Source organism: Solea solea, chromosome 2 (genome assembly GCF_958295425.1).
Source record: "Solea solea chromosome 2, fSolSol10.1, whole genome shotgun sequence".
Taxonomy (NCBI): domain Eukaryota; kingdom Metazoa; phylum Chordata; class Actinopteri; order Pleuronectiformes; family Soleidae; genus Solea; species Solea solea.
The window spans coordinates 36,827,715-36,848,538 of record NC_081135.1 but is presented as its reverse complement, the minus strand read 5'-3'; the positions used below and the strand labels follow the sequence as shown (position 1 = coordinate 36,848,538).

Genomic DNA, 20,824 nt, shown 5'->3' with positions numbered 1-20,824 from the left:
AAAACAACATACAGAAATAACTCATTATAACTTGATATTAAGTGGGGGGCTGCATGACATTGATTGAGGGGTCACTGAGTGTCGAGTGAACGTTTTTATGACGCAAAATTAATCTGTTTATTAAAAAAAAGAAAAACAATTAAAATATAACTTAATATTAAGTGGTTTGTTATGGAACGATAAATAGTTCACAATATGAACACATTTTTGTGGCAGAATAAAAAATAAAGAAAACACGCTGGAGTACCTCATTACACCTTGATATTAAGTGACGGGCCACATGAAATTGATTGGGGGGGCCACATGAGTGTCCAGTTTGGTCAGTAGGAGCCAGTCAAGTGAAAAAAGTCATCAAAAATTTCACACAATTTCAAAATAAAAGTGTGTGTTTCGTACAATATAAACCGATTTATGATGCAAAAATGAATACATTCACTAAGAAAAAGAGAAATAACTCATTCTAATGTGATATTAAGTGGTGGGCTGTGAGTGTGAGACCTCTGCTGTACATCGTTTGTGTCTGCCTGGATTGGTTAAGACTCATGGGTTCACGTCAGGCTCACTCTGTCATTTGTTTCCTGTCTTCCTCTGCTGCAGCGGCCAAACGCAGAGAGGCTTTTTCTTTCCTTTTGCTTCTGTTGTTTTGGCATTTTTCTTTGTTGTCGGAGATTGATCGCTTTGCAGTGTGTCAATACTGTTCCAAAAAAACCCGAGCTGCTGCTGCTGCTGCTGCTGCGAGTGAGTTTTTTCTTTTTCTTCGGTCCAGTGGATCACAGACTCCTCAGAGACGACGGTTCGTGTTGGTACTGAGTCATTTCACAGGGGAAACGATGGGAGTGTAATTACGCGTTAATTATCCGCGGACGTGAAAATGAAAACACGACTTATTGAGCGTAATTGTATTTAAACGTGAGCAGCGGTCAGCTGACGTCCTCTGGCTGCCTCCCCGAGTTCAAAGTGCTGTGGAGTGTGATGTGATTTGACTTCACATCCCCTCCAGCTGACTGCAGTCTGAAGAGCGTGTCTCCTCTGGGGCCTCGTGTGCATCATAAAGTGAGATCTCTATTGCTAAAACATCACTGTGTTCCCCTCAGAGAAGTCAGCACAAGCAGACAATTGAGTTAAGCTTTTGCACTGACGGCCGCTGGAGTCCAAACCCGACCACATCTGACCGATTACTGACCGACATTCCTATTCTTTTTGTCAGCTTTGCTTGTTTTTTGGTCAAATACTCAACACAGTTAGAGGAAGGTGAATTTTAAGACAGTTTGACGGCTGTTTTTAAACTTAGTTCTGTTTGTTTTCCTTATCTTTACGATTCATTCAGTCCTTGTTGAAAACTGAAGGACATAAATTGAGTTTGAGATGACCATTTTGGACAATAATCCCGCGTATTTGTTGTGCGGCACAGGAGGCACGCACCTATTCACACCCATTGCGCCTACTGCTCGAGTTGAAATCTTTCAACTTAAACGAAAAATGGCTATGACGTAAATGGCCAATCCACGCTGAGATTGTTCGGAGGATTTTATTGCGTCATAAAATGTCTAAAGCTCTTTCCTCTGTCTCGACCTCACCTCCCTCTTGTTCTTTCTCTTCCCCATTTTTCCTTTCACCCCAACCTGTCTTGGCAGATGGCCGCACATCAAAAGGGAGTTTTTTCTCTCTCCACTGATGCCCAGTGCCTGCTCATTGTGTGAATTGTTGGGTTTCTCTGCTCTCGACGATGTTGTCTATGTTCAGCCTCTGAGATAATGTATGTTGTGATTCAACACTACACAAATAAAGGTGAATTGAACTGGATTGAATAAAAGGTACAAAATGATCCAACAGATATATGCGATGGGCGAGACGTGAGCATTACGCTGCGTTTCCATCATGGTACGGTCCAGTTTGGAATGGTAAATCCTTTAATCAAGCTTACATTTCCGACATGGAACAGTACCTTTACTTGGCAGACGTAGCGTGACGTCGTACCTTGTAACGACAACAAATGAACGCAACACAATGGAGAACATCGCAAGGGATTGACGGTTATCTGTCGTCCAATGAGCTGACTGTCATTGGGGGGGCGTACCATACCTTTTTACTCTGGTACCCTCAGGGACGGGTGCCAAAGAATGGAACCCTTGGGGCTGGTTGTTTTGTAAAATATGTAGCGTACTGTATCAAACTGAACTGTTCCACTCAGTCCAAACACAGCTATCGTCATGGATAAATGGATAAGTGTAAGTTAAACCATTGAAAAAATTGTCAAGGGGGCCACACGCTGGGGTAGCGGTTGCCTCACAGCAAGAAAGGTCACCAGTTCAAATCCCACTTCCACCACCGGGGGCATCTCTGTGTGGAGTTTCAAACACAGGTTTTGTAGTTAATCTAAATTGACTGTAGGTGTGAATGTAAGGGTTTGACCAGTGACCTGTCCTGGGTGTGGCCTCACCTTTTGACCTCTGCCGGCTGGGATTGGCCCCAAGTGGTAGACCGTGAATGAATGAATGAATGAGTGAATGAACGAAGTTGTCTGGGAATACATTGCTTCACATAACTTAATGTGGGTATCATATTTTACAGTGCGTGCCATGATCTGAACCTTCTGAAAGAACAGTAGCCAGGAAACAAAAGAACTAAACTGAGCAACTTCAAAAATGTGAAAGAATTTCCTCCCCGCTGTAAATCTGACGCTGAGTCATGCTGCCAGGAGACACGTGTTTCTTCAGGGAGATGCAATTTAGCACAAGCGTCCGGGCAGCGTGTGCCAAGACGCAGAATAAATGGGCGACATCGGTGGATTTGTTTTCCTTTAAAAAAACAAACCTGAAGGACTGCAGATCAGATCAGGCATCTGTGTCTCTGTGCTCTGCAGCTCACTCGTATAATGTGTGTGTGTGTGTTTGATGTTGTGTGTGTCTGGAACGTTTAAATGTAGTGTTTCTGATTCTCTGGAGTTGTTCCCCCCCCCCCCCCCCCGTGGGCCCGGGTTTGAAAATGACCCCCTTCTGTTGAAGCAGAGAGCAGCTCAGAGTTCTTCGGGGGTTGTCTCGTTTCTCTGAGGAGGTTTTTTTCACTCACTCACTCACTCACTCGCTCACTCTCAGATTAATCAGGAGCAGACCGGAGCCCCGAGGCGAGGCTGGGGCCCGACGCCGTCTGACGCCTCCGCTGCTCTGTGGAATAATCCCCGGCTCTCCTGCGCGCGCCGTCGCAGCGTGAAACCCGCCGTCGCGGTCGCTGCGAGATCGGGAATCTGTGACAGCCGATTGAGTCAGAGATGCCGAGATAGCTTTTAGAATCACCCTGCACTTTAACGTCACGCTCGCGAACCGTCTGCCTTTTACGTCTTTATCCTTTCGGTCGCTCAGTGTCTTGAACACAACATGAGGTGGACTCATTAGGTGGCGTCAGATCCGACGACTCACTGAACTTTTATGACGTATTTCCCCTCAAACCGAGACCAGGTCCGAGTTTAAGTGCTTTATTTGACATTTTGCTCCAGTACACGAGGCAGACCTCCTCACTTCCTGTTTCTTTTTAAAATCACATCTCTTCTCCTGCAGCCTTTGACACAAAGTGTGTGTGACTGCCTAGGTTGTTTCATGTTTTCGTTTTCACACTCTGTTCATGTTTCATTACAGCTCTTTTATAAGTGGACTCATCCCTTTTCAGTGGCCTTTGACTCTGTTTAAGTTGTTGATGTTATTTCTGTTTCATTTTATTTGACTTTATTGCCTTTATTTGCAATTTGGGAATAATAGTCTTGAGATGGGGCCAATGGTGGTCTATGGGAGTAACACAAAAACAGAGAACATGTACATCTACTAAAAGCCATAAGAAAGAAAGAAAATTAAGTGAATAAATACGAAGCAAGATGTGCTAAATAAACAACATCACGACTCATACACTTCTTAAATGCATCAGGTGCAAGAATCCTGGGCAAGATATTGAATTACTGTAGACCATCGTCTCAAAACAAGTGTTCCATTATGTGGTTTCATCCGATTAATAGCAATCATTTTTTTCTTTGCTGTCATCAGCAAAACATGCAACACATACATCACATACTTGTATTTATTATTCTGTGCAGCGACTTTGGTTCCCTGTGGTTGTTTTAAAGTGGAATTGCAGGTCTTGTCGGGATGAAATGTCCGTCTGGTTGTTAATAGCGTTACTGTCCAGTAATTCGATTGTCAGGCTTCAAATTTGGCAGGCGACTTACTAAGTGCACCAGTGTGTGCGGTGCCGACTTTGATGTTGTTTTGATAAGAAATGCAAGAGATATTGGTGAAAAACACACAAAAACAGCAGATACACAAGAAATAATAAAGAGCATTCATAATAAATAGAACTTTACGGATTTATGAAACAGTAAAATCTGAGTCTTTCATGTACCTCAGCTGTCTAATTCCTCGTGTTTGATATAATTGGTCTTTGTTATTCATGATTCAGTGCTTCATTTTGATTAATGTCTATTTAATGTCCTCTTATTCACATGTGAATGGGGACACTCACTCACTGAATCTAAAACTCTGGTGTTTAATTCAGTGTAACTTCAGTGTTCCTTTAAATAAAGAATTAAATAAAGTGCACCTGTAATAGATTGTGCTCCATGTATTGAAGCTACGGTCTTTTTTGCAGCTCTAGCACAGGTTTGATTCCTTAAAGTAAAAAAAATGCCCTAAAATATCACAAAGAAAAGATTAAAGTTTGCACTTTCCACCTTTTCTCCTATTTCTAATTCTGTTGTTCTCAAAAAGGTTAAAAAAAGGTTGTGTAACGACCTCTCCTTCCTCTCCTCCTTCCTTCAGATCATCCTCCACTCCATGCACAAGTATCAGCCTCGCGTCCACGTCATCAGGAAGGACTTCAGCAGCGAACTGTCCCCGAGCAAGCCCGTGCCCAGCGGCGAGGGCGTGAAGACCTTCAGCTTCCCTGAGACCGTCTTCACCACGGTCACCGCCTACCAGAACCAACAGGTGAGAAACCTCACTGTCTGATGTAGTCAAATAAAGTATAATAAATAGTAAGCATGCGTTATTAACACCAGGAAATACAATACAATACCATACAAATGTATGTCTATGGCACATTTAAGTGTTGTACATGGCATAAATACATAAAACAGACACGATATGAAAGAATTAAAATTAAATTAAATAGAATATAAAACCAATAAAACACAGAAAAGGTCAATAAGAAGTAAGATAAAATATGAAGTATAAAAATAGAATAATACATACAATATAAACAACAAACTTCTGCTTTCACACACCAGATTTTAACATACTCCATAGTATTTATCATTAATGAGTATTATTAGTGCAATTTCGACTTAATTCTTATAGTATTTTTTATATATATCGTGCTTTTTTTGCCTTTTACAGATGTACTTTTACGTCATGTGTCGTCGTGTGCGGTCAGATGCAAATGAACGACTGTAATTTCCTGTGAAAGATTAATAAAACATGTGTCTATCTTCATATATGTAAGATATATGCAGGCATTTCTGTTTTAATATAGCGTTTCATTGTACAATCACTCATTCTCTCCACAAATGCAGATCACCAGACTAAAGATCGACCGCAACCCGTTTGCCAAAGGTTTCCGGGACTCCGGCAGAAACAGGTACGACAACCGACCAAAGCATGTGTTTACCAACTGAGAGAGCAGCCACACAAAAAACAGCCTGTCGCAGCCTTTCACCAAGCTGCCAACTCAAGTCATATTTTCTTTTCCCTGCGACTTTTAATATGGAAATTATCCTCTGAAGTTAGCACTTAGTGCCATATGTTGTTCTATAGAAAAACAGCTGCTTTGTGCGGTGCCAAGAAGAACAAATTCAAGATCTGCCATGTCTCCCTCTCTCCCTCTCTCTCTTCGTCCCTGACTTTGTCTCATTCGTATGCTCAAATGGTCGTGAAGTGTCACGATGTAAATAATGCAGATCATGCGTGAAGATACAGACATCATTAATAATGCATTCAGAATAATTCACCGACCACAAAACGAGACAAAATGTGTTGTCGATTATCCGGCCATGTCACGCTCTAACTCCATCCATCTAAACATGGCACAGCAAATCTGAGCAAACTGGGATTCAAACCAAGAACTTTCCCTCCTGTAAGGCACCAGTGCTAACCACTGCACCACCGTGCCTCATATCTCACATTCATTCACTTTTATTCATTTACTCGACGAGTTTGATGTTCATTTTACATAAAAATACAGTTTATTTACGCTAGTTTTTAGTGTCAGGGACGTTTCTATTCTTTTTTTCTTTGTGTTTTGGTGATTGCACCATTAATTCTGTGATTTTAAATTCATTATATGAACTCACAATGACAAGAAAAGCCCATTCTGATGCTGCTGAGGACGACAAACTGTCCTGTCAGTGTGATGATTGTTATAGTTGAGCTGGTGACTGCACTGTGCAGCGAGCAAAACATGGCGGCAACAGAAAAACACAGATATTAACAACACGACATCAAGTAAAATCTACTTCAGTCCGAGTTTCCACCATCTTAAGAACATGTTTACTAATTTAACTTGCTGTTTGAGAGCGTTTAATTCGAAGAAAATGAAATTTAAGTCGCTTTCTACACCAAACTCCATTGGTAAAAATTGTTGTGAGTGCTAATGACTTTGTGTTGTGTTTCCTGTGTCCCGCCCCCCATTTTAATGTCGCGAGTGGCTTGAATAATTTTTAGACGGTAACTTAAGACCATACATTTTTTTCAACACATAGTTAGGACGTGTTTCAGACTGAAATATACTACTGTCGTTAAAAAAAAAAGAAGGAAAAGAAAATGCTGTCGGAACAATGGTTGCATGTAATTTAGCCACTTTTAGCCCGAGACGTCTAGACATCCTTTGACCTGCAAATCACCAAATCCATGCCTGCAGGGTTATTAACGCTCTGTGTGAGGAAACTTCACAGACACACACACACACACACACACACACACACACACAATCGAGAGTGAGAAGTTGTGAGTCATCACATGATTTAGGACTCAAACAGAATTCTTAAAAAAATCTTACTGGTCCCACATTACAGGATAATTGGCCAGATTTCATGCCCGATTTGGTCTTCCCGACAATAACGAGGCGTTTTGATTTGAAGCCAAATTAGCCTGTAGCATGAGGGGTTTACAGACGTGGTCGTAATGTCGACCACTAAAATAACAGTGTCCCTGATGTCAGATCGTAAATATTAAACATGTTTGATATAAATATGAATCACCTTTGATTATTTCAGTTAAAAATCACGGAGTAAACAAACAATTTCACAGAAAATTGAGAGAAAAAACATGGCAGTGGACTGTTAGCAGCCTTAGCCGTTATATCGCGACAGTTAGCCAAAGTTTCCAATATCAAAAAAACAGAAAAAAAAAAACAGAATAAACTTGGGTTTTAGTTGAAAGTTAATTGATAAGTCTCAGATGGGGTGCTAGTGCTAGCTACTGCTAAAAACTAACATATGCTAACCATCTGCTTTTGTGTAGATTATCGCAGGCTCGCACACCCAATCATCGTCTCCCTGATTTCATGCATGGTAAATGTGTAATGTGTTTGGTATTCGTATCAAACGTGTTTAGTATTTATATCAAATGTGGGAAGCATTGATTAGCAACATGAGCTGGAACTAGCAAGCTATCCACCAACCAGATGTTTGTGTCTGTTAGCAAACACAGTAGCTAGCTACATCTAGCAACAGTTTGAAAGTGACACACAAGAGCTACTATAGCTGCTAGCCACTAGCCACTAGCCACCTCCATGTTTGTTTTCATTCTGAAGAATTAGGACAAACTACAAAGACAATTTGTCCATGACAATGACGATTCTGTGATAATCTGTTCATTGCTGTGCTATAATTATTCTATAATTTATGCTATTTTATGATGTATGCGTCACAGAAGTGTTTCTTCACAGTATTTATTCACAATAAAACACCTGTTTCAAAAACAGACAAGTGAGATCTGAGAACAATAAGCACAGTAACTTAACTTAACTGCTCAAATAACTAGAACTAAAACCATGTACCAAATCATTTTGTTGTTTTCACATCAACTTACATCAAAGTTACAGCGTCAAAAATGTGCAGATGAAACCATGGTCTTTTAACTATTCACAATTCAAGTGTGTTTTAATGTGTTTCTGTCACGTTAGCCGCAGCCAAGACATATAAAAGCATCGGACATATTTGATCGACACCCACTTCCACTGTTAGACCGTAGATCTTAGGGCGTTGGAAGTTACGCGGCGTTCCAGGACAACTCCAAAAAGGACTCTACACGATTGGACGTACAGAATAAGGCTTCCTACGTTTTTTTAAAGTCAGTTAAGGGTTCAAAATCCTGGCATTAGCGCCGTCCCCTTCCTTTCAAAAACCAGGGACATACCGACGCAGAGACAGTGTCCCTGTCACAGTCTGATTCTGTCGTCCTCTGTCGGCTGTTGCGTGACTTCACCGGCGCGCTGATTCAATGCTACGTGTTAGCAGGTCCGTAAAAGACAAATCGCTCGTCTTTCCTTGAATGTCCTTCTTCCTCCCGTGAAACATTTCTCCGTCTGCCTTCTCCTCTCTCTTCATTCCTCTCCTTTTTTCCCTCCCTCCGTGTCTGAATTGTCATAATGTAACGTAGGCGGAGGAGAGAGAAAGCGAGAGAGCGCCGAGCCACCAAAAACCCCTCCGCACATAAAAGCAGCCCCCTCATCTGGTCCGAATTATTGGCACGCAGATATTTGAGACATATTTTTTTCATTTTTCAAACAATAGAGCGTTTGATTTATTGAGTGGCATTAGAATTTCATTGCCGAAAAAGCAACAGATGAAAAGATAAGGGCGAATGACATATTTGTCCGTGGAGAGAGGGAGAAAATGAATTTCGCCTCACGTATTCGCTCCGTGATTTCTCTTTTTTCTTCTGCTCTGAGTCGAGTTATGAAGCTTTCAGAGGATTTCGGAGCGCGGACGTCGTCACCTTAAAAACCCTCTGAGTCGCTCTTGAATTTCACGCAGTTTTTAAATCGTGTAAACGTTGCTAATGAGCTGCAGCTCAGTCCTTTTAATCTTCATTTTGAGTGATTTTTGGATTATTTTTCTGTCTTGTGGGGGTTTAGTGAAGTCACAGTGGCGGAGCTAGACTTTTATCTTTGGGGTGGCCAAGGCTATTTCAGGGGGGTTAGGGTCTTTGGGCAAACTTACTTTAGAACAAAGATCTCACTCTCCATCAAGGCTTTTTCATTCTTCTTCTTCTTCTTCTCCTGTAGTAAGGTGGATTACAACTCTTTGTGGTACACAGCGCCAACTACTGTGCAGGAGGGTTCAAAATGCAACAGGCTCCTTTCGGCATGACGTGTGGTGCCGTGACATGATGTCAATCAACTGATTTCAGGGACCCCCCCCCCCCCCCCCCCCCCCTTGCTCCGCCGCTGGTCTTTGATACTGTAAAGATTCTTCCGTCTCTTCCATTCGGCTCAAATTTCACATTTGATTTCAAATTAAAAGCAGAGAGAAAGCACTCAGAGATCGCAAACATCCATCAAGGCATTGTTACCAAAACCAAACTGATGGTTTACTTTGTGAGTTATACTGCTCTCACACAGACATGAAATATAACTTTTGTCTTGAATAACAAGCACTACAAGGATGTACTTATTATTATTATAATAATATGAATGAATATGAATGTTGGGGGGCATTTAATATGAATTCTACTTACTGTATATTCCCAAATCCTCATGGTTCTCAAACTGTAGTACATGTACCACCTGTGGTACACAAGATTCCTCTGGTGGTCCTTGGAGGAAAATCAGAAATACTGCGTAGAAAATGAAACGAGTAGTTAATCTCTCGCTCCACCGTAATCTAATTTCACTATACCAGTGTGAGGAGGATTATATGTTTGTATTATACATATTTTGGGAGTTTACATTTTTCTGCCATCTACAAGATATTTTGTGTTGTTTATAGACATTTTTATTCTTGGTTAAGATACGTTTCAGGTTTATTCTCCTGTAATAATGTCATTCAGTTTATATTATTTTATATTTTTGCAAGGATTTGTTTATTTGTCTGTCTGTTTGGACACTAAGAGTAAAAAGAACAGATTTTAATGACATTTTCTGGGTATGCAGGTTATGGCCCCAGGAAGAAATTGTATTTCATATTTTATATTTTCTTCAAAAACAACTGTCAAATGTGCGGAATTAGGGACATTTGAGTACTCCTAGAGGTTTGTGTTCTCGGAGTGCTTTCTCTTGTTGGCAGATACGAGTGCAGTAGCCATTCAATACAGAATTAATGGAGTATATCTGGAATTTCTCAGCGATAAAGTGGCAAAGGTGGCTGTTTTAGCAATATATCTGCCTCATTTATAACAAAATCGCAGTGTATTTATTATCCAAACACTTAGTAAATCCCCTGCCGAGTTTGACAGACATTAACAGTCGAGCAAAAGCCTCGGTTACTCCTCTTCTGGATCTGCAGCCCAGGATTTACAGATTGTCTATAACTCGGCTGCTCCGTTATCTCACCCACTGATTCCACGTCAAGGGAGGAAATCTAAAATGAATATGGAAAGGTAAAGCAGCTCTGCTGAACCTCACAGTCACACCGGTGCAGTCGCTTGTGTTTCAGCAGAACAGGTTTTTATGGCCCCTGCACACGGATACAGCTCATTTGTTGAGTTTTCTTGGTCGTTGCCGCCGTGAAAACTCTATGAAAGAGTGCAGTGATGGCGAGGGCCGGGGCAGATTAGCCGCGGCACACTAACGAGCTGCCGCGGCCAGCGAGAGCCAGTGGCCCTAAAATAACACGGCGGGCGGCGACGGACGCTGGGTTCTCTCTGGGACGGCGAGCGGGGATGTAAATCAAGCAGGAAGGAGAAACCGTGTACAGATTCAAGATGAAACGTCACCTAGATTTATGTGCTCAGTAAAAGCCTGCTCCTTTTTAATGGCTCCAGTTTCCTCTGAGCAGGACTCCAGTTTCTCTCTCTCTCTCTGTCAGACTTATTTACCTCCAACCTCTCTCTCTCTCTCAAACCCTTTTATCAGTATTTTCTTCACCTGTCTCCTGTGTCTATCTCTGTCCTTTACCACCCATTTATTTATGCATTACAACCAGCCAAAATGTCCTCACTTCCTATGGTCTTTATGTTTTTTTTAGTTCTCACAAAGATGTATACGTACAAGTACACACACTTGGTGGGGACTTAAGCCTTAAGAAACCCTTAAAAAGCCCTTTAAAGTTGTGAGGACCTGCCGAAATGTCCTCACTTCCTGTGGTCTTTCTGTTTTCTACTGTAGTTCGTTTTTAGTTTAGCACACAGACTTAGTGAGGACACTCAGAGGCATAATCCCTTACCCTAAACTTAACCATCACTTACCCAAGCCTTAACCCTTAAAAAGCTCCTTAAAGTAGTGAGGATCTGCCAAAATGTCCTCACGTCCTGTGGTCTTTATGTTTTTTTAGTTCTCACAAAGATATACACACATACATTCTTGTACAGCACACTTAGAGAGGACACTAATAGACCAAAGTATTCCCTAATCCCTTACCCTAAACTTAACCATCACTAACCCTTACCCTAAAACCACAAGTTAAGCTTTAAAAAGTAGTGAGGACCAGCTGAAATGTCCTCACTTCCTGTGGTTTATAACCTTAACTATAACTCGTCAACACCAGACCTCGACCTAACCACAATTAAATGTCCAGTGTGTAAGAATTAGTGACACCTAATGGTACGATTGTGTAACAAACTACGGTGGCCTTTACTGTACAAACCAGAAAGGTTTGTTTGTTCTTCGTTAGCGTAGTTAGCTTCTGTTCCTGGTCGAGCTGCTGTAGAAACACGGCAGTGCGAGACATAAAAGAGATATAAAACATTTAAATAATGCTTGGAATTTCCAGGGAAAGAAACGTCACATAAACCCAGAGTTAGGATTCCACGATGGCTGCACTAACAATTATTGCTAGCCTAAGCTACATCTGTGTCCATGTGCAACACAGTATTATTTAAACCAAACAGTTTTTCTTATTTCTAAGCCATTAAACACGTATATGAACAAACATATGAGCAATTCTTATGACCACAGGGTCCTTCTCTCTTTACGTGTGTGTGTGTGTGAGTGGTTACAGGTGTGTGTGATTGACTGATTGTGTGTGTGGGTGAATCCTGGGAGCTGATTGGTCCAAACTGGACAGGTGATTCCACTATAAGAGGCGTGACCATCGCAGCTGCAGTGGTTTTCACTTCAAACCACTCGCAGCCAAATGTTACCAACACTGAGACGTTTTCTCATGTTTGTGTTTTAAATAACTTTTACAGAGTTGTGTTTAATGTGTCGTTGGTGGTTTAGTGGAAGGAAGGAAGGAGTTTCTTCATTCACATTACGATCGGTTTTCCTCCAAATTTGGTCGTACATGTTAAAATTCAGCCCATAAATCCTCCTAAAAGTTACACACTGAGCCCTTGTTAATCCTAATCCTTGGAAATTACATGTACTGGCCTGAAGAAAAGTAGAAAGACTTTCACTTTCTCAACACCGTAAGGGTGTTTTTATATCCACAATGAGCATTTGTTTTTATTCTCCATAGACCTTATATTTATCCACATATAGAATATTAAATTCACCCCTGATAATAACATAGTCTGTGTTCAAAGACATGCAATCTGTGAGTGTGAGAAGCAATTTGAATATCATGACAGACAACAAGGAAAATCAACAGCAATAAATCACAAATGACTTAAATACAGGCCAGAAAACAACTGCTGTTTCAAATCCAGTTTCTCCACCGTACAAATTTAATTATAATTTAAACAAAGGCAAAAATGGTCAGGTGTGAAGTCCCTGTTTCTGCTTCTCTGCTGACAGACTGAGATTAGGGAACAGCTTGGAGATTATACATATAAGTGGGAGCTCACATGCAGGGAATCCATTCTAAATCTCCCAAAAAATAAACCTTGTCCTCTTCATCTCACTGAAACTTCATATGTTTTCCTCTATATTCATGTCATGTGGTCAACATACAGACGCAGAGACCGCAGTTGTTCCATTTCCTGCTTTTTTAAATTTTGCTTTTGTTGGTTTGTCTTTTGTTTTGTTGTTTTTTTTTAAGAAAAACTCCTCTCTCATGTGCACGTCTCTCTCTCTGTGTCCGTCAGGACCGGCCTGGAGGCGATCATGGAGACGTATGCTTTTTGGAGACCTCCTGTGAGAACCCTGACGTTTGAAGACTTCACCAACATGCAGAAGCAACAAGGTGCGTTCAATAAAAAGCACATTGTTTTGTTCGCGACCAAGAAAAACCCACCAACTTCAAATTTCACGTTTCCTTCAGTCATCCTTGTCTTCTGCTTCAAGGCTTACTAGTGCAGTGTCCGTTCAATATGAGCCTGTTTTTTGTGTATTTTTTGTGTTCGTGGACCAAGTTTAAAGCCTGTAAAGTGACCAATTGGACAGCTTTGTTTCAAATAAAATGGATTATACCGTATTACCCTTCACCTTTTACAGAACTATTCACAGAAAACAAGTGTTTTTCTTCTATTTTTGTTCATAAAAATGAGCCAAGCCAACTTTCAAATGTGATGTATTTGCCAAATTTCACAAATTAATCAGATTCAATCAAAATGTTTTTTGCTCAGGTGTGATTATATAGTTGGTGAAAATGGGGAAAAAAAGGATATAAGACACTCTATAATACACATTCTTATAGCCTCTGTACATACGTACAAAACAAAGCTGTTTCCTTTAAAGTTTGAAAGATAACGTCATCATTTTTTACAGTGCACAGGAGTAATTACGTCATAACGCCCTCACTGCTCTCCCTCGTCTCGTAGTTTCCGGGTTTATTTCAGCACATGTTGCTGCATCATCAGCTTCAGGTCGGCGTGCGTCTGCTGAACTTTTCACGCCTCCCTCGAAAAATCAAATCATTTAAAACAAAACCCCCCGTGTGCGGCTCCGCGTCACGAGTCAGTGTCGCTCAGGTCGCGTCGTCTGCACTGAGTCTTAGTCACGGTTCATATCAGGGGCCTGGTTTGCTTTTAAAATCACCTCTGCTTCCTCGCTGACTCCACCTCTGCTTCCTCTGGAGGTCAACATGACGTGTGACACTCTGAGCTGTAGGAACATGTGTTTGTTATCGTTAAAGTCCATCATTAGTGATTAGTGTGTGTGTGTGTGTTCTTGTCATGGACTCTGCAGAGTCAGAGCAACATGAGAACAGAACCAAAATAATTACAATTCATTGTATAATTATAGATGTTTTTTAGATTCTTATGATAAACTTCAGAAGCCTTTTGCCCATAATGTACTCTTAGTGCGTTCCTCTGTGTAAAGCTTATGGAAACTGATGAACAATTATCCCGAAAACTTTACCGACATTTCTGAAAAATGTATTGTTTTGTTACAAAAACACGCGACGGATACAATAAAAGCATGATATCACCGAAAAGTTCTATGAAATGTGAGGTAAATGTTATCTGTAATGTTGCAGAAACGTGTTGAGAAATACAAGTTACAAGAACACGAAAAATTATTTTACTGGCATCTTAGTGTCACGAAATGTTGCAGTGTCACCAAAAAAAATATGTTTAAAAAAAATTTGCTTTAAAAAATAAAATAGAAACTGTTACAAATAATTTTTTGGTTAAAAAAACACTAATATTTAAAATATAATATTGACATCTTAAAGTGTCATGAAATGTTGTAATGTTACTAAAACACATTGCAAGTTATGTTTAAAAGAATGTTATTAAAAAAAATTACATTTCCTAAAACAGAATTTTTTTTGTTACAATAACTTGATGAATTTTTATAATTTTTACGTAACCAAAAAGTTTTAAGAAATGAAATTGAGAAACCTGTTAGAAAACACAGCAGACAAGTATCTTTATAAACAATTAGATGCTGCAATGACAGTAAAGATTCAGGCTCCCCCTTGTGGCTCTTCAAAATAAATCACTAGGACTGTATGTTAGTGAGCCAGACAAGTTTCACGATTTCCACTCTTTTTTTTTAATTAACCTGATTATGGAAATTCAACTTATTGTGAGTGCTTTTTTTTTTTTTTTTTTTACCGCAATACGTAATAATATGATATATTGTTCCATCCCTGTCGTATCTGGACACTGTTTTCCCCTTCAGTTAATCAGCTCTTCCACCTTTAGCCCGGCTAGCGGAGGAAAACATGACATCACTAAACTCGTCCTCTCCTCCCTCCCTCTCTTCTCTCCCCCCTGGAGCAGAACAGAGCAAAGTGCTGCAGCAACATTATGGAAGGCATATGGTGCAAAAATCAGAACTGCGGCCAAAAAAAGTGCTGGATTCTTTAGTTATGCCTCCTCATGGTTTTCAGACTGAATTTGTCCTCCAACAGAGCTGAAGAGAGACGAACCCCTGCCAAAGTCTCATTAATAGACAGAAATATGCTCTTGATATCCCACAGCGATCAATTCACCATGAAAGGCTCGACGTATAGTTCATGTGTGTGTGTGTGAGGCAGCTCTGTCAAAAAAACTGAATCCATATTTATCCCCGTATATATATCATGTTCTAGTGAATGATTGGCTCCAGAAACGGCCTTTAATTCACACCTTTTTGAGCTTTTAATCTCCATTTTTGGTTGTTTTTTGTGGATTTTCATTGATTACTGTGAAATACCTTTGAGTACATGAAGTATTCAAACATTTTACTGAAGTGGAAGTAAAAATAAATGAACAAGGACATGCTCAAGTATAATTAAAAGTTAAAAAAGTAGGCACATGCTTGAAGTAAAAGTAGTTCATGCAGCAGTCTCGTACATCATTAACTATACTGTGTATTATGTTTAATATAGATCTGCAACGATTATTTTCATAATTAAAGTAATTGTCTGTTACATAAAATTACAGAAAATATAAAAAAAAAAAAACTCTTGTTTTGTGTGGAGCATTTAAGAAGCTGAAACAACCAGAAATCACATTTGAATCATGAATAAAAGCTTCAAACCAATGAATCAAACCATCAAAATAGTTGACAATTAAGTTTAATACAAGAATCATATCTGTCAAAGATAAATCAGAATGTGAAGTGAAGTACAAGTACATAAAAAACGTGTTTCATGCTTAAAAATCGCTTTAGTTTGCTTTACTTAAAGACACGAGAACATTCAAAAACCTTGGAAATTACATTACAATATAGAATCCCAGAAAACTTAATCCCTCAGGGAATAAATGTGGATGAATAAAATAAAAGTGTCCAGTTGTGGGACATGTTTCCCTGCCACGGGGTAAAAAGGATGTGGACGTGTGTAAATGAGAGGCTAATACTCAAACCTGCCCACAGGGAAATCCTGTTTGTTTCCTCGCTACCCTCAGAGGTCAGAGGTCATGTCGCTTTCTCTTCATATCAGATTTTCTGTAGGAGAGAGGGGGGGGGGGGGGGGGGGGGGGAGTGAGGGTTTTGTGTGGACGTGTGATTAAACACGGCAGCTAAACACTACATGTTTAAAGCATTTTGATGGAAAAATATAACCTGTGTGTTTATTTAACTAAAAATAATCATTTAAAAATGATTTTTAATCATAATAACTTGTCAAAAGTCAGCAGAGCTTGTACAAGTATATTATTCTATGCCACAAAACGTCAGTATAGCAGTGTTTAGATCTCGTTTCACCCGGCGTCACGTGACGGAAGCAACAGCAACATTGCGTTAGTAAAGTGAGACGACTGCAGACAGGTTGGAGTTTGACTTAAAACATAGAAAAGTGTCCACACGGTAAATAATGTTCAGAGACAGAAAAATTCAACAACAAAACGACAAAAAGTTACTTCAAGTTTGAAAAGTGCAATCTGAATAAATCTAAAATTAATCAGAATTGTTTTGTAATGGGTAATTGATCATCTAAGTTTTTTCCCATTACATTTTATTAATAATTTACCCAATGATGATGTCACAAAAGTATACATTTTCAAGAAATCCCTGTCATATAATGAACAACACTGTAAAAAAATAAACAAGTTAATAAAACATATCTCTGTCAAGACAAAAAATATCGGATTTGAACAAAATGTGGTATGTGTATGCAGCATCAGACTCTCTATTATCAGACTAAATTTCATCTAGATCTTATCCAGATTATGGCTTTTGCAGTCATTTAAATTTTAACATGGAAAGTCCTATTTGACATAGTTCAGATCGGTAAAGTCTTCTGAAGTGTTAAAGCCTCGGCTGAGGTCTGTGCTCTCTGAGTGATCTTCATTCTGTCTGTGTGTTCTCAGGTGGAAGCACTGGAACTTCACCCACCACCTCCAGCACAGGAACTCCCTCTCCTTCCGGTGCCGCTCACCTCCTCTCCCCCTCCTGCTCACCTCCGACCTTTCACCTCGCCCCCAACACCTTCAACGTGGGCTGCAGGGAGAGCCAGCTCTGTAATCTGGGCCTGTCCGAGTACCCGGCCTGCGCCCGCAGCAACATGGCGGCGCTGCAGGGCTACGGCGGCCTGGCCGACAGCTCCTACGGACGCCTGCAGGCCGCAGGTGGCGCCGTGGCCTCCGCTCAGCAGTCCGAGTCCTTCCTGCCACAGAGGACTTCCTCCTTGATCGCTGCTGGAATGCAGGGCAGCACTCACGCGTCTCTGAGCGGCGGCGGTGGAGGCGGCGGCGGCGGCGGCAGTGGCGCCGGAGGGAAGATGGAAGCCTACAGCAGTCAGCTGGGATCCTTCCCGGCCTCGCAGCTTCAGTACGTGATGCAGGCCGGCGGCGGCGGCGGCTCCGGCTCGTCCGCCTCATCCGGCTCCTCCCCGTCCTCCGCCCACATGTTCAGCGGGAGCCACCATCACGTGCAGCAGGGCTCCTACAACGCGTTCTCCCTGCACAACCCTTACAACCTGTACGGATACAACTTCCCCACCTCCCCCCGCCTGGCCGCCAGCCCCGAGAAGCCTCAGGGAGGTTTGCTCTGCTCCTCCTCGCCGGCCGGCGCCTTCGCCGAGCGTCAGTATCTGTCCAACGGCGGCATGGACACTATGCACATGATTGGCAACACCGGCGGCGGCCAGCAGGGGGGCGGCTCCTGCGACGGCCGCCAATATGGCTCCTCCTCTCAGATGTCCATGCACATGGTGTAAAAAAATAAAGAAAGAACTGAGCTTGAACCTCACAGGGCTCCGTGTTCCTCAAACCTTTGAGCTGAGGAAACAAAAACCTCAACTCAAGTTTGACGTCGATGTCGAAAAACAGTGTTTTTTTTTGTTTGTTTTTTAAAAAAGAAGGTGCAACACAAACCTTTGGATATCATCTCACGTTTTTTGTTTTATTTTTGTGTTTGAAGACTCTCTGCCACTTACACAGCAACAAAGAGGGAGTCCGAGTATTATTAAATTATCTGCGTATTAAAGAAGCAAAAGTGAACATTTTGTGGACGTTAACTAAATCAAATCAGTGTTAGGAAAAAAAGGGAGACGGAGAAGGCGTCGTCCAAACACTCAGACGGGATTATCGGTTGTGAATATGTCGCGCGGTGCAATAGAAGCAACGACCTCAACGAGTGACTTGTTCTTGTTTTGTCGGGGACTCCGACATCCCAAAGAAATGTCACTGTGATCCGGAAGCTTTCACGTCGTGCCGTAGCAGGTTTTTCATTTTTTTAGGCTGGACTGAAAGGGACAAGATTACAGAAACACGGTGAATACAACACACGGGACACATCCAGTCAAACATGTTTTCAATAAAACTGTCAGGACAACAGGAGACGCGTCTGTCTTCGTCCTCCACGCGTGGACGCGAGTGCTCGCAGGACTGTCCCGCGCCAGCGACACCAACCTGTTTTTCTTTCAACCTCATCGGCTGGAATGGCTTCTCTGTTTTCTCTGAGTGGATTATGTTTTTAAGCATATATATATATATATTATATATATAATAGATATATAAATAAGATGGCAAATGCAATCGATAACATAAGCTTAAAAAAAAGGGGTTGTTGTGTGATTAAAAAGTGTTATACAAAGAAAAGAAAGCAATAGCAGAGTAATTAAAGTTTTTGGTGTGTGTATTTAAGTGCTGAGCAGTATATATATCGATTTCTGTTATTAAAAGAAAATGTGTGGGAGAAAGAAAAAAAGGGAAATTGCTAAAATAATTCTTCTTTTTTTTCTTTTTTTGAGGCATTTAAAAAAATGTAAATACAGGTGCCAAGCACATAAAAAAGCTCAATAAACGTCGTTTTAATTCATGTTATATGGCTTTGATTAACGCTGAGAAAGCGTGTGTGTGTGTGTTTGTGGCGTGTTTGGTTTTACTCCATTTGTGGGGACCGAAATCTGTTGTTTTCTCACTCTCGTATCGCGTAAAAAAAAAAAGAAGTTTCCCCCATATCTAACTAATTACGTTGTTTCAAAGTAGCTGTCAGTGAAATGCTTTTAAATTAAAGTACATGTTAATTAATTTTATTATATCTAGAGTGTTTTGTCAGTGACGGTAAATCAGGAGCCAGAACAGACAGGAAGTTAGCCAAAACGACAACATCGCTGACAGCTTCTTTAAGTTTAAGACACGTTTATATAGACGGTATATTAAAACAGACGTGGTCTACAGGAACATGAGCTTCTACACGCTTGATTTATAGCGGCAGTGAACATTTTCTTCATAAGTTAATTTCAAGTTTCAATAATTACTAGGTTTCAGATGTTCTTCATTAGCACATGGTGTCAGATTTTGACAATTATGTTCCCATTTCCAGGGAAAATAGACGTGGACATGTGAGTGGACACCAGCTGGTGACATTCGATCATTTATGGTTGCAAAAGTTGGACATGACGCAAAATCAAACTCAAATCTCGAGGCTTTGCTTTGACTGCGTTGTGGCAAATTTAAAAACGATGAGTCATTATCGTGGAGACACCGACTGTAGCAAGATTCAGACGCAAACCTAATGTGGGTGCAGTTCAGAGCTGCAACTAAAGATTATTTTCATAATCCATTAGTCTGTCGATTATTTTCACTATTAACTGAGTAATCGTTTCATCCATAAAACATTAAAAAGCGTTGCTCGGTGTTTGTCAAACCTGGATAGGATGATGCTCTCGAACGTCTCATTTTTGTCCGCAAACCAAAATCATTCAGTTTTTAATGCTTTCTTTGTCATGTGGAGCAAAGACACCAAGAATATATTCACATTTAAGAAGCTGAAACAATCAGAAATCTTGTTTAATCACGAATCCATGATCAGAATAGTTGATGATTAGTTTCGTACTTGTTTCAGCTCTAGTGCAGTTTCCTTATCCTGTGTTGTCTAATGTGGTCAAGGATGAGATAGAGCCATGGTTCCCAAACTTTGGCTTAAAACCACTGGCTTTAAAAGGGACTTTTTGCTTATTTTAACTTAAGTGCTTTTGACCATTTTCCCAGAATAACTTTCAATATCTGTCAGTTACTTACAATTTACTGCATGTTAAAACACTGTAGCTGTACATGAACACTAGATTTTGCCTGTTAAATTTGAAATTTGAACAATGCAAAGTGTGCTTGTGCAAACGTGTTGTCTGCGATAGATAGATAGATAGATAGATAGGTAGATAGATAGATAGATAGATAGATAGATAGATAGATAGATAGATAGAAAGAAAGAAAACCCTGTCTGGTTAGCCAACTACAAGCTAGCTATTTAGCTCGATTTCTAGATAGAAAACCCTGTCTAGTTAGCTAACTAAAAGCTAGCTATTTAGCTTGATAGAAAGATAGATAGATAGATAGAAAGAATGAATCCCCGTCTGGTTAGCCAACTACAAGCTAGCTATTTAGCTTGATTTCTAGATAGAAAACCCCGTCTAGTTAGCTAACTA

At 40.6% G+C, this 20,824-nt stretch overlaps 1 protein-coding gene across 1 annotated transcript in view; it reads left to right on the top strand.

Annotated features, from left to right (window-relative positions):
• tbx15 (T-box transcription factor 15) overlaps positions 1-19,215 on the top strand; it is a 45,887-nt gene extending 26,672 nt beyond the window's left edge. The window contains exons 5-8 of the mRNA XM_058622128.1: positions 4,803-4,970; positions 5,555-5,619; positions 13,167-13,264; positions 17,265-19,215. Of these exons, the coding sequence (XP_058478111.1) occupies positions 4,803-4,970; positions 5,555-5,619; positions 13,167-13,264; positions 17,265-18,112 (1,179 nt within the window). The 3' untranslated portion in view covers positions 18,113-19,215. The remainder of the gene's footprint in view (positions 1-4,802; positions 4,971-5,554; positions 5,620-13,166; positions 13,265-17,264) is intronic.
• Positions 19,216-20,824: the final 1,609 nt, after the last annotated feature.